Source organism: Squalius cephalus (genome assembly GCF_949319135.1).
Source record: "Squalius cephalus genome assembly, chromosome: 1".
Lineage (NCBI taxonomy): Eukaryota > Metazoa > Chordata > Actinopteri > Cypriniformes > Leuciscidae > Squalius > Squalius cephalus.
In genome coordinates this window covers 22,946,873-22,959,661 of record NC_137122.1, presented here as the reverse complement: position 1 = coordinate 22,959,661, position 12,789 = coordinate 22,946,873, and the positions used below count along the sequence as shown (strand labels likewise).

The window sequence follows — 12,789 nt, the reverse complement described above, 5'->3', positions numbered from 1 at the left end:
AACCAGATGTTTTTCATGTGATCCATGGGAGTTTTTGTGGTTAGTTAAGTTGGGTCACAAGGTGCTAGGTCAAGCCTGGGTTAGCTGATCATGAATTCAGCATCAAACACCATCATCACAGGGTCAATGAATGTGTTTCGCCTTAAAATGGGTTCATGGCGCCATCTAGTGCTGCAAGTGCCATAAAGCTATTCAAAATGGTTTTGAAGAAAATAGGCTATGTTAACTTGGTTGAGTGATGAATAGGCCTAGCTAATGAACAATAAACGCAACAGACCTTATTCAGAGCAGCGCCATGACAGGTATGAAAGCGAGGCTTACCGTGTGTTCAGTGGCATCAGCTGTGTAAAGTTTCGAGATCACTTATACATTTCTACAGCTCATTTTGTCTGGTTTTTTTTTTTTTTTTTTTTTTTTTTTCAATTGAAATTTATTGTAAAGATATTTTTGCAGTGTTTCGTCAGCAGAACAACAATCTAAAAACACATTTATGTCAAAGATGGCGCTGCTGTGAATAAGGTCTATTCTGCTTCACACATTACATACACAGTGATACGGGACAAATATAAACAGAATAACAGACATTAGTGTAGGCTACAACAAATATATAGCCTATTTTGTCGTAATTACCGTAATTACCAGACGACAACACGTTCTACTCACAGCTGTTTACGTCCTCGGATTCGGAATTGTGCGTGTCTATGGCAACACTATCAAGGCCAAAATTAATCTGCAGTGGTCACGTGGTACAAATCGAAGCTCTCAGAAAATTCTGAATTACAAATTGTAATCTATGAGGATTTATGACAGGGTTTAGATTAAGCCAGGATTCAATTAAGACAATTTAAGTAGCTTTTATAAACATGCCTTAAAAAAAAAACAAAAAAAAAAAAACATTGTTGATGTGCATCTTGAGTGAAAAAAACAATGGCACTGATATATTTTAAGATATGCTTTCAGTTAAAACAAACATAGTTACTTAGTCTGGGACTAGTCTTAAGCCTTGTCTGTGAAACCAGGGGTATATCTCATAATCACGTTGTTTACGACATATTATGAATGTCATGCTATAATTTAAGTTCAATAGTTAAGTGTATCATAAATTTGGCAAGATAAACACATGGTTAATTGATAACAATACTTTAAAGGGGATTAAAGGGGTTTAAACTGCTTTAAAAAGAACAGGTAAAAGAATAATTTTTAATTTTGTTTATTTATGAATTAAAGACATATAAGATCAGAAGAGAAACACGTTTACTCAAGGCAGCCACATAATACAGAAACATCAAACTGCTCACACTGACCATCCGTTTACATACACACATAACACAATGTCCTCGCGTTCACTGTTTAACAGTCAACTAGTACACTCATTCATAACTAGTCAAACAGAATTTACAGTGCTCTCACAGTTTTTCTTTACAGCATTAATTTATAAATACTTCGAGTAAATGACAGCTGAATCATATCTGTGTTTTCACTAATAAAGTCATTTACTCAAAACACACAGACATAAATTACACATACGACTGTGTGAAATGTAAAGATCAGGCTATATGCATGTATGATAATGTGATGTTAGCAGAAATGAGACATCCATACTTCCATTTGTTGTGATTATAATGAAATATCACAGTTGAAACAAGCGACAATAGCAACATTTAGATCTAAACTGAGACAAAAATGCCATAATAATATTTGTAAATGATGTAGTTTCATGCAGTGGGCAAATACAAAAACACACTGAATTAACAGTTCAACTCAACATAAAACAAGATTCGCAACCCATATTCCTGATGTAATTTGTCATATTTCCAGGTGAATAAGAATATTTGAAAACACTTTACAATAAGGTCTAATTTATTAGTAGTAGTTAATGCATTAACTAATAATGAGCAATATATTTTATACAGCATTTATTAATCTTTGTTAAATGTTAGCTAATAAAAATAGTTATTCATTGTTTGTTCATGCTGTTAGATCATTAATGTTACCAGACACAACTTTTGATTTTAAAAATGCATTAGTAAATGCTGAGATTAACATTAGCTAAGATTAATAAACGCCATAGAAGTATTGTTCATTATTCGTTCATGTAGTTAAACCTTATTGTAAAGTGTCACCAAATATTCAATAAGATTCAGACCTAAATTCAACTTGTCATGTTGCCTTTAAAGGTGCAGTGTGTGCTTTTAGCGGCATCTAGTGGTGAGGTTGTGAATTGCACCCAACAGAAGTTACGGTGGCCGACAGGAAGTGATGTCGTCGTCTGAGACAGCAGAGAGTAGCCAGTTAAACAATGAGGTTTCTTTACAAAGATCAATTAAGAAATTAGGTTTACTTAATTATTCAGTAAAATGATATGTTATTGCGAATATTATTGTTACTTGGTCATCATTGTGTCAGTGTTTCATTCACTGACTTCAGCTTTAGCTTCTTTGCACGAAGAATAAAATAGTGACAAAACATGTTTGTCCATTCAGGGCCACTGTAGAACGGCGCATTTCACTGTAAGGGGACCCGAGGTGTATATGTAGATAGAAATGGCTCAATCTAAGGTAATAAAAACATATCGGTTCATTATGTAAGGTCTTTATACACCACTGAAAACATAGTTATGTATATGATATTGCATTTCTGTCAACAGATCCTCCTAAATATTACACAATGCACCTTTAACAGGTTAAAATAAGCAGAATTTAAATTTACAGAACTAGTTTAAGTCTATCCAGGATTGTTTTGTCGACTGTGTTAAATAGACTTACGGTAGAAAGCATTCGTTTACTTCAAATTCAACTGATAAGATAAAAACAGAACACTTGATAACAAACATTCAGCAGATCTAGAACACAAATGTTCTAGAAGCCGCTTCCACTGCCTTCCATATCGGTGGCAAGAACGGAGCGTTTGCGCAGGACGGTGTTGCTCCTCCGGGCCTGTGGTGGCGCTGTGGCGCTGCGTGTCTGAGGCTGCGCAGGGGGGCAGGGCGCTCTGTACTGGGGCAGGCCGCTCTTGGTGGTGTCCAGTTCTTCGGGGTCTCCTTCCTGAACCCTCAGGGCCGCGATCACCTCTCGATCTGAGGGGCTGAGAGTCAGACAGCCGCAGCTAAGGCCTTCGACGCCGTCTTCTTCCCCGGGGTCGTCTTCAACCGTCATAAAGGCGTCTCCCCAAAGACTCTCGCAGAGGTCTCGCCCGTGCTGATACATCTGATCAACAAACACAGATGCATGGATGATCAGAACATGCTTACAAGTATACGCAAATGAACAACTGTTCTATCAAAGTACCGGTGCACTTCGGTCATTTTTGATCGAAAAAGTTACTTTTTTTTTTTTTACTTCATTGGAATGGTATGAAACTTGGTAAAGGTTTTGGCACTTACTATGTGAACACACACACACACACACACACACACAAATAATAGACATGATTCGAGAAGGTTAAATGGTCTGGGGAAAAAAAAGTCACATTTGTGCTCCTCGCGGTCAAAAATGGGCACATTGGAAATGAATGGGAGGCGAATTTCATCTAGTGGAAGCGTTTGGTACTGCAGCCAAACAAAATCTGACTGAAAGCTCATTTTTTGAGATATCAACCTCAAATTTTGAACTCGACTTGTTTAGATTTGTGGCTTTGATTTTCTCAGTTTTAGAGTAAAACATGTTTTTGAAAATATGTATTTCATATAAAAATTGAAAATAGTATCATTATTCATAACAATAAACGTAAAATTCTGTAACTTTTTTCACTTCAGCAATAATAATCTGCCAAGTCTGTGCTGTAAAGCATTCAAGATTTACGCCAGTTTAAGTTGGAAATTGTATAAATGAATAAATGGATTATAAATACAGCGTAAATATAATTTAGTACCACAAACTCCCCTAAAAATACAAAATATTAAATAAAAAGCATTATCGAACTAAAATATAGAACATTCATTTCATTGAAATAAAAAAATTAATTTCTGTTATTTTTGACCAACACGCAAAGAGCATGTCAAGTCATTTCACTCGGCGGCCATCTTTGAAATGCCTCTCGAGCAGCTATTTCAGTCATAGTGCAGCTCCTGCTTCTTCGAATGGGGAAACATCTAATTCTCTAAAGCACCAGGTAAGGTTTTTACCACTCAAATAGTGGTAAAAAGGTCTTATTTTTCATGTGCAGTCCTAAGCGCGCATCTTAAGCTGTGACACAATCACTTTCGTGGCTCTTATTTTTAGAAGCGGGACTTATTCCGCCATATTGCTTGTTTCACTTTCTCCCATTCAAAGTAACATGAGTGCAATGAGTGCATAGTCTAGTTTGTATATATAAAGTCTTTGGTTTGATCCAATGAGTTAACTGACTGTGGAAGAAGACTCACGCTAATGCTGCAATAGTGGCCCCTTGTGGCCATGCTGAGAATGCAGTGTGTAATTGCTTGGTATTGTGCATTTTTAAAACATAAAAAACTAGCAGTAAATATACATTAACAGCAGAACTTACAACCAAAATCAACCTTAATAGTTCTTCAGACTGCTAGTTACTCAACTGGGGAAAAAAAATTGAATTACTAAAGCAATGTGAAGAGCACAGCTGCAGTTATGAGGGATCTTACCATCCATGCAGCATCAAAAATATTATGTGTAATGATGAGAAAACATTTCAGATCCGCTGCTAACATTATCCGTCGTTAAATTCGCACATCAGCTTTAATGATTCCACAAAGTAGAACACACACACACACACACACACACACCTCCTCTGCTTTCTCTATCTCATTATTGGCTGTGATTTTCACCCCTCAGAAGAACATGTGAAGTGTGTGTGTGTGTTTCTCTGTCACTCATGGTTATGCACATGTGATGATGATTGTGTTGATTATGAATTTTTACTGCCAGCGGCATTTCCACAGAAACACAGTGATCGTAAAACCAACATGGGATCAACTATGACTCTATTTACTGTCTTAATTCACCTTCCTGCTCTTATTGGCAATGATTCATCACTACACGCTATTCTGCGAAAAAAGTATAATCTTTTATGAAACTCATAACTTCCACTTCCGAAACGACTTTCATTTCCGGCCGACATCCGGCATTATCTCTCTGATTTATCAAGCACCTTCATAGAGACACTTTCACCATCCAGTGAATTCATCATGATTAAATCGAGTCCTGCTGACTGTTAAACCTCATTAAAAATATTTTACCCCTAAAGAAGAGAATGACAGACAAGTCTGTTTAACATGACCAGCCAAACACTTGCTTGCTTTATCTTGGTATTACTGGACAACTCCATTCACCAAATAAATAATTCATTGTTTATTTATGAGTGAATCAAAATTGGACCATGAATATGTTTTGATTTAGCGAATCAAATTAACATTGATATTGTGACAGATGTTGTTAAAATTCATTGACTTTTAAGTATTTTGTAACCTTTTTACCACCATTACTGTATTGCACTGTTGCAATGTTGAATCAATGTTGAAACAACAAATTAGATTATATCAACCACATTCAGCGTTGAAACTGACTGTACGAACGGCCGATTGCACTGATTCACATCTCTCTCTCTTTTCACATGTACAGCGTGTCAGTGGTGAGGAAATGTGACATGAACTGACACGTTCACTGTGTGTTTGTGTGTGTGTGTGTGTGTGTGTGTGTGTGTTCCAAAGACGTTCCAGCTGTGTCCATGCCTGAAGTCACATACTCTATCCAGTTCTGACGGTGATGTGAACAACCCACATAGCAAGTGATCTTGGCCCCAATGTGTCCTCACGCTGGCAATGACATGTCTCCTGTCAGCCAGAGCTGGGCCATGTGTGGCAATGATGGCAAAGCATGATCACAGTAAACAACATGAGGGCGACTGCTGGTGGGGGGAGTGTGTGTCTCAGATCAATCCAGTGATCATCTGCTCCAAATCAGGATTGTGACCTTGGGCCAATTAAGTGCACTTAAATGCAGTTGACTTCACTGATTGACAATTTACTTCATTTGAAATGATAATGTTTCATCTGTTATGACTTAGCATTTAAAAGGTTAATTTTTAACAATACTGAATTGATTAAAATTTCTGTGATCGTTTAACCATAATCATGCAATATTTCATTAATTTTGTTTATCAAGGGGCATCATTTTATGAATATGCTGTCATAAAATACACCATATTTTATTCCTGTTGTGGATATTTATCTCCTTAAAATTAAAGTAAAATATTCGGTTTTAAATAAAGTGCAAAAAAAAAAAAAAGTATTTCCTTAAATGTTTTTACAGAAAAACACTGTTATTTTACAGGTATTTCCTGAATTAATTCAAATAACTGGGAGCAACAGAACATTAAACACTGACAGATCTCTCAAGATCTCAGCATATTCACTCATTACAATCCAGTTTGACTATTTATTTTACTAAATTTATACTAAAGTTCTTATTGAGAGGTTTAGGTGTTGAAGACTTATTGAAAAAAAAAAGTTTGACATCACCATTATGATGATCGGTGTTTGCTTTAGTTGGTCTCTTGACCCTTACATTTTTAACATTAGTATTTCTTTTGCTGCTTTTGTGTCACATTATTTGTTATGGCAAGTAGATTGCTGGAGAAAATCTCATCAGATGATGTTGGTCACTTATTGGTGATGTCGTCATCATATGCAAATCTCAACAATGGTGACAATCAACAAAGCTGTGACTTTAGTAGCTTGTTTTGTGATGTTCAGAATTGATCTGAATATTTATATATATTGTTGAGATTCATACTCCGATTATTGATGTCTGTGTGAGTCTACATGATCCTGTCAAAACATTTTCTGCATAATGATTAAATAAAATCTTTCAGAGTATCACAGCATACACAACCGTTTCTCGTTTACTTAAGGCAGAAAATCAGTACCAACACTAAAACCTATTCATGCCCAGTGCTGGACCAGTTATGGGTTAGTAATTGCCTGAGACTCGGGCCAGTTACTTGGCCACTCCAGGGCCGTCATTCTTTGCAGTATGTGGGCCATGTAAAAAAGGGGCTTTGTGGACCGGTGCTGGTCCAGAAAAAAATTGCTATGTGGGAAACCTCTGTAGTGATGTTTGTATCAGACAGTAGCTGTGTTTCCATTACAGATTTGCGCAAAACGTTTGCGCTATTTTGTAAATGTCAATAAAAAACTATTGCGAAATGACGGCATTTCCATTAACTGATGTTATGCAATTTTTTCCTCTCGCGATAAGTCATTCCAATAATTATGGCAACCAATGTTGATATGGGTTTACATATATCCCAGCCACCGCACTAGCCATTATTTTTAATGGAAGGAGACGTAGGAATGTTATCCAAGCATTTATGGCAAGGAAAACCCCTTATACTTGGGAGCGACACATATGAGGTGTTTCTGGGTATTTCTCCCTCATATCTGCTTCAATGGTCTTGATTGTGGCATTTCCTTGTTGTTTAGAGTCTAGTATTCCTGTAATACTTTTGTCTTTTATGAGTTTAATGAAGAACTCTGTCTCGTCTTCTGTCCAAACATACCGCTCCATCTACGTCAGGTGACCTGTTAATGCGTAAAAACTGTTTCCATTGCAGTTTTGCAAAATATTTCTTTTTCAAATTGCCTGAAAAACCACCTCATGTGAGCGTAAAAAACTGTTTTGTGATATATGGGAGTTTTTGCGAAATTGACGTGTTTCCATTGGCCGTATTTTCAATGCGCAATTTCAATTTGCGCAATTTGAAGGGCCGCGTGGCTAGTGATGTGAACAAACCTCATTATTTCTCTTGCCCTGTTGAGTCCCAATTTGGAGATTAGGTTAAAACTATCCCCTCTGTGTAATTAAAGCTCAACACAAAAGCCCCAGACATGAATGATTCCTTACCAACCACACAGCAAAACCCTGGCAACTACCCAGAACACCCTAGTAACAGAACACCTAAACAACCACATAGCAACATGTAAAAACTCTTCAGAACTTCTTAAAAACTGCATACCAATATCATGCCAATACAGCAATGTGTCAAACATCCTCAGAACACCTTAACAACCTCTTAGCAACACACTCTAACATAATAAACTTAGCAACAACACCCTGGCAACCACCAATAATGCCATAGCAATACATAGCAATGTGCTACAACTATTTAGAGCACCTAAGCAACCACTTAACAACATACTAAAAAATTATTCAGAACACCTTAGCAACTGCATAGCAACATGCTGCCAATCACGTACAACATCATAGCAATACAGCAATGTTTAAAATGTTCTCAAAACACTTCAGCAACAACTTAGGGATACAATAAAAATATTAAAAAGTCCTTGCAACACCATGGCAACCACTAAGAAACACACCTAAATTTTTGCATCTGCATAGCAACACCCTGGCAACCAGCCACAACTCATGGCAATGTGCAAAACTCCTTTAGAACACATTATCAACTCCTTAACAACTGCATAGCAACAACCTGGCAAACACCCACAGCACCCTAGTTACACTTAGCAATGTGCCAAAGTTTAACACATCAACCACTTAGCAACACATTACCAACATTAATAAATCTACATAACAACACCCTGGCAACCACCCACAACACCATAGCAATACAGAACATAGCAATGTGAAAAAAAAACTACTCAGAACTCCTTAACATTCACAACCTCTTAGCAAAATAGACCACCTTAGTAACTGCATAGAAATACCCTGGCAAACTCCCACAATGCCATAGGAACACATTGCAAGCAATGAGCCAAAACCAAATAAAAACACTTAAGCAACACACTGAAAACATTTTAAAAACCTTAGCAACTGCATAGCAACACCCTGGCAACCACCCAAAAAACACAGCAATGTGCCAAAACCCACTAAAACACTTTAGCAACACACTAAAACATTTTTTTTTAAAAACCTTAGCAACTGCAAAGCAACACCCTGGCAACTACCCAAAACACACAGCAATGTGCCAAAACCCACTAAAACACTTTAGCAACACACTAAAACATAAAAAGAACCCTTAGCAACTGCAAAGCAACACATCAATGTATCAAAACCCACTAAAAACACTTTAGCAACACACAAAAAATATAAACAAACCTTAGCAACTGCATAGCAACACCATGGCAACCACCCAAAACACACAGCAATGTGCCAAAAACCAATAAAAACACTTTAGAAACACACAAAAAAAACTTTTAAAAACCTTAGCAATTGCATAACAAGACCATGGCAACCACCCAAACACACATCAATGTGTCAAAACCCACTAAAAACACTTTAGCAACACACTAAAAATATAAACAAACCGTAGCAACTGCATAGCAATACCCTGGCAACCACCCAAAACACACATCAATGTGACAAAAACCACTAAAAACACTTTAGAAACACACTAAAAACATTTAAAAAACCTTAGCAATTGCATAGCAACCACCCAAAACACACATCAATGAGTTTTGCCCAGACGAATATCACATTTTCTTCAGAAATGTACAGATCTAACTAGATCTGTACATTTCTGAAGAAAATGTGATATTCGTGAGTTTGATGCATTATGTTTGGTATGATGTTACCTGTTGGTAAGACACACAGCCGCCTGTGCAGTTCAGTCCTCTTGGGTCGGTGGCCCAGTCTCGAGCACACGTCAGGTCCAGTTTACAGGCCTCATACCTGCAACAGTGACATCTCTGGTCATCATATTACCAACAGCTCATCACAAAAGGTTATGGCCTTGGACCTGAAGACAGTGTGTGAGCATGAGTGGGCGGGGCCTCACCAGTCTCTGCAGAAGCTGTGGCACAGAGGCACCGCCTTCAGGGAGGAGTCATGATGTGGGTGTGGCCAGCGAGCAGCGTCAGGAGAGCAGCGATAAAAACACACCGCACGCTTCAGGAAGGACTCGCAGCTACAGAGAGAGAGAGAGAGAGAGAGAGAGAGAGACTGTTATACACACACACACACACACACACACACACACACACACATATATATATATATATATATTCTATTTAGTTGAAGAAAAAGAGATGGTACTTCACAAACACATTCAGTAAAACAATAATGACAATTTACACAAAACTTCACAAGCACAAAAACCACACACATAAGCGAAAAATAAATAAATAGATAAAAATGAATTCAAAATAAATAAACTTGAATTATAAACAAACAAACCTGGATTAAAAATAACTAACTAAATATATAAATTAATAAATAGAAATGAATTATAAACAAACAAACCTGGATTAAAAATAAATAAATAAATAAATAAACAAACATGAATTATAAACAAACAAACCTGGATCTAAAATAAATATATAAATTAATTAAAATAAATTAAAAATATATAAACATGAATTACAAACAAATCTGGATTAAAAATAATTTACTAAATATATACAAAAAATAATTTAAATAATTAAACAAGGATTAAAACTACAAATTAATTAACGAACTACAGTAAATACATCAACCAAAACAAACATACAAATACCTACTGCCATCTAGAGTCTAAAAAAGGACAAACCCTGTAACATGTTCAATCACAACTTCCTGTTATAATAGGAAATACTTCAACATGAGAATTGAGAAAGAAAATTCTGCCAAATTAGTTCATAGTTTTTATTTTTATTTTATTATTATTAAATCTTGTTTACATATTGTGCATCATCCTTCACACTAAAAATAAAAAATATATATTTTATTGAACACAAATAGGAGGCAAAACTATTATCACCTGCTAAAAGCAGTTAACATATCATATCTGATTGAATCAGTCAATTTCCAGATTTTACAGTGTAAATATGAATCATATCTATTTAGGGAATAAATATAATCTTACAGAGGGCTGAGAAGACCACACTTATCCCAGGGAGAGTTGTCCACAGAGCCGGAGAGATCCTGGACATCCGTCTCAGAACAACATGAATCTGAAAAGAGACACAAACATTAACAACCTGAGACAAACTACAAACAATACAGTCCCAACTGGACGGTAAAATTAATCTGAAGTTTTTAATGAACTGATCTGGACCAGTTTTGAATCAGCTGTGTGATTGTGAGAGGACTATAAAGTGTGTGCACACACTCTCTGTGTAGAGCGAGCAGTCCTTCAGACGGGGTTCAGGACTGGGCGTGGCTTTGTGTCTCCCGTCCTTAAGACACGCCCCCTCGTGACTCATCACAGCAGCAGCCAATAGAACGAGGCAGGCGAGGCCGAGCAGAACTCTGGACACGCCCATTTTCACCTGCGTTTGTCTTTCAACTGTAAGAAATAACCTGGGATGGGAAACACTTTATTATGACTTTCATCAACTAACATTATGATGCTTCAGAACATGAAACTTTGACTCACATTTGCATTCATTTATTAATATACTGTGACGAATTATATAACGCTTCACAATCACTTATTCATAAAAGTATTCATTTAAAAAGATATAAACAGATCAGCTCAGTTAATCACTAGTTATTTGATGTGTTTATTTTTTATCTGTCTGAAAAATGTAAGAGGAATTTCCGTCAAAATTTGGAATCAATCCTAACGTTATGAACTAGGAATCCTGCTGAACTCAAAATTATGAAAATATAATTTTCCAAGTAAAAAATTAAATATATATTCCCAAATTAGAAATAAAATAAAAATAATGCAACTAAAATAAAATAAATATATATTCCCAAATAAAAACTGAAATCAAATAATAGGCTACATTAAAACATCAAATATATATACCAAAAAAATAAATAAATAATGTAATAAAATAAATATATATTCCCAAATAAAAACTGAAATCAAATAATGCATTAAAACATAAAATATAATATTCCCAAATAAAATAAAAATAATACAATAAATTCATTCTAAATTACAAAATACACTTGAGTTTATATATATCTTGATGCACTATTTACATCACAACCTACAGAAACTTTTAGTTTGATATATCAAAGTGATGAACAGGTTCAGTTCAACCGAAAGTTTTCACAGCTCATCTTAAGAGGAAAATAAATAATAAAAGACAACATCATGATTAACTGTGCTGTTCATACGAATGTCCTTTAACTGTGTCGAGCAGTCCTGCATAAGAGGATGAAGAATTACACAGACTGATCTACTCAAACTGCACACAGTAAACACCTCACGTCAGAGTTAAAATCTTATAAAACACAAAATGACTGTTAATATGTCCATGAAACTCCTTCATACCTGATGTTGCTGCGTCCAGTGGCTGTTCTGATGCTCTCCGGTTTGATCTGCTCTCTCACTCTTTTCCCCGAGCTATAGTCGAAGGACATCTCGATGACAACGCCCCTCCCTCTCTCTCTCTCTCTCTCTCTCTCTCTCTCTCTCTCTCTCTCACACACACATACACACGCACGCGCGCGCACACACGCATTTACCATTAGTTTGTTCTCAGTGAGTGCAGTTATCAAAGGAAAATAATAAAAGCAATAAGACTATAAATAGACATAGATATAAACAAAGACACTTTGATCATACATTCTAATAATAATAATAATAATAGGTAATGTGGCTTTATTTCATGTGACCTTGTTTCTAATTGCCTCTCATCATGTGCCACTGAGTCACCTGCACATGTTTTGTTTTCCCCAAAACCTGTCTCGTATATTACATGAGGTGAATCCAGGGTGAATTAGGATAATCTGGGACATTGGGAGAATTGGGACACCTAAGCTTCTTGTTCCGTTGCAAGCACGTCTATGTCAACATGAACGTATTATGCTGTTTCTCACATGGTAAAGTCTCATTGGTTGATCTAAACTTCTGCAATAAACTACGAGTAAACTGCTGAACTTT

At 36.2% G+C, this 12,789-nt stretch overlaps 1 protein-coding gene across 4 annotated transcripts; it reads right to left on the bottom strand.

Moving 5' to 3' along the window:
- Positions 1-424: 424 nt before the first annotated feature.
- On the bottom strand, positions 425-12,552 carry rtbdn (retbindin). Of its 4 annotated transcripts, none has more exons than XM_079883548.1 (7): positions 12,178-12,303; positions 11,059-11,249; positions 10,813-10,900; positions 9,748-9,876; positions 9,545-9,641; positions 2,674-3,206; positions 1,203-2,169 (listed from the first exon to the last, which is right to left on the bottom strand). In XM_079883548.1, the coding sequence occupies exons 1-6, from the start codon at positions 12,264-12,266 to the stop codon at positions 2,859-2,861; spliced, it is 942 nt and encodes a 313-aa protein (XP_079739674.1). In that variant the 5' UTR covers positions 12,267-12,303; the 3' UTR covers positions 1,203-2,169; positions 2,674-2,858. The 4 variants fall into 4 exon arrangements, with proteins under 4 accessions (XP_079739672.1, XP_079739674.1, XP_079739675.1 ...); XM_079883549.1 differs by having other exon boundaries at positions 1,203-1,855; positions 2,710-3,206; XM_079883547.1 differs by having other exon boundaries at positions 1,204-1,855; positions 2,315-3,206.
- Positions 12,553-12,789: the final 237 nt, after the last annotated feature.

Excerpts from the sequence above, each read along its gene's own strand:
- rtbdn (XM_079883546.1), bottom strand. The coding sequence starts at position 12,374 with ATGGTAAATGCGTGTGTGCGCGCGCGTGCGTGTGTATGTGTGTGTGAG. Across the intron at positions 11,250-12,177 it reads ACTGGACGCAGCAACATCAG|GTTATTTCTTACAGTTGAAA; the intron begins GTATGAAGGAGT and ends TTCCCATCCCAG. Across the intron at positions 9,877-10,812 it reads TGTGGTCTTCTCAGCCCTCT|CTGCGAGTCCTTCCTGAAGC; the intron begins GTAAGATTATAT and ends CTCTCTCTGTAG.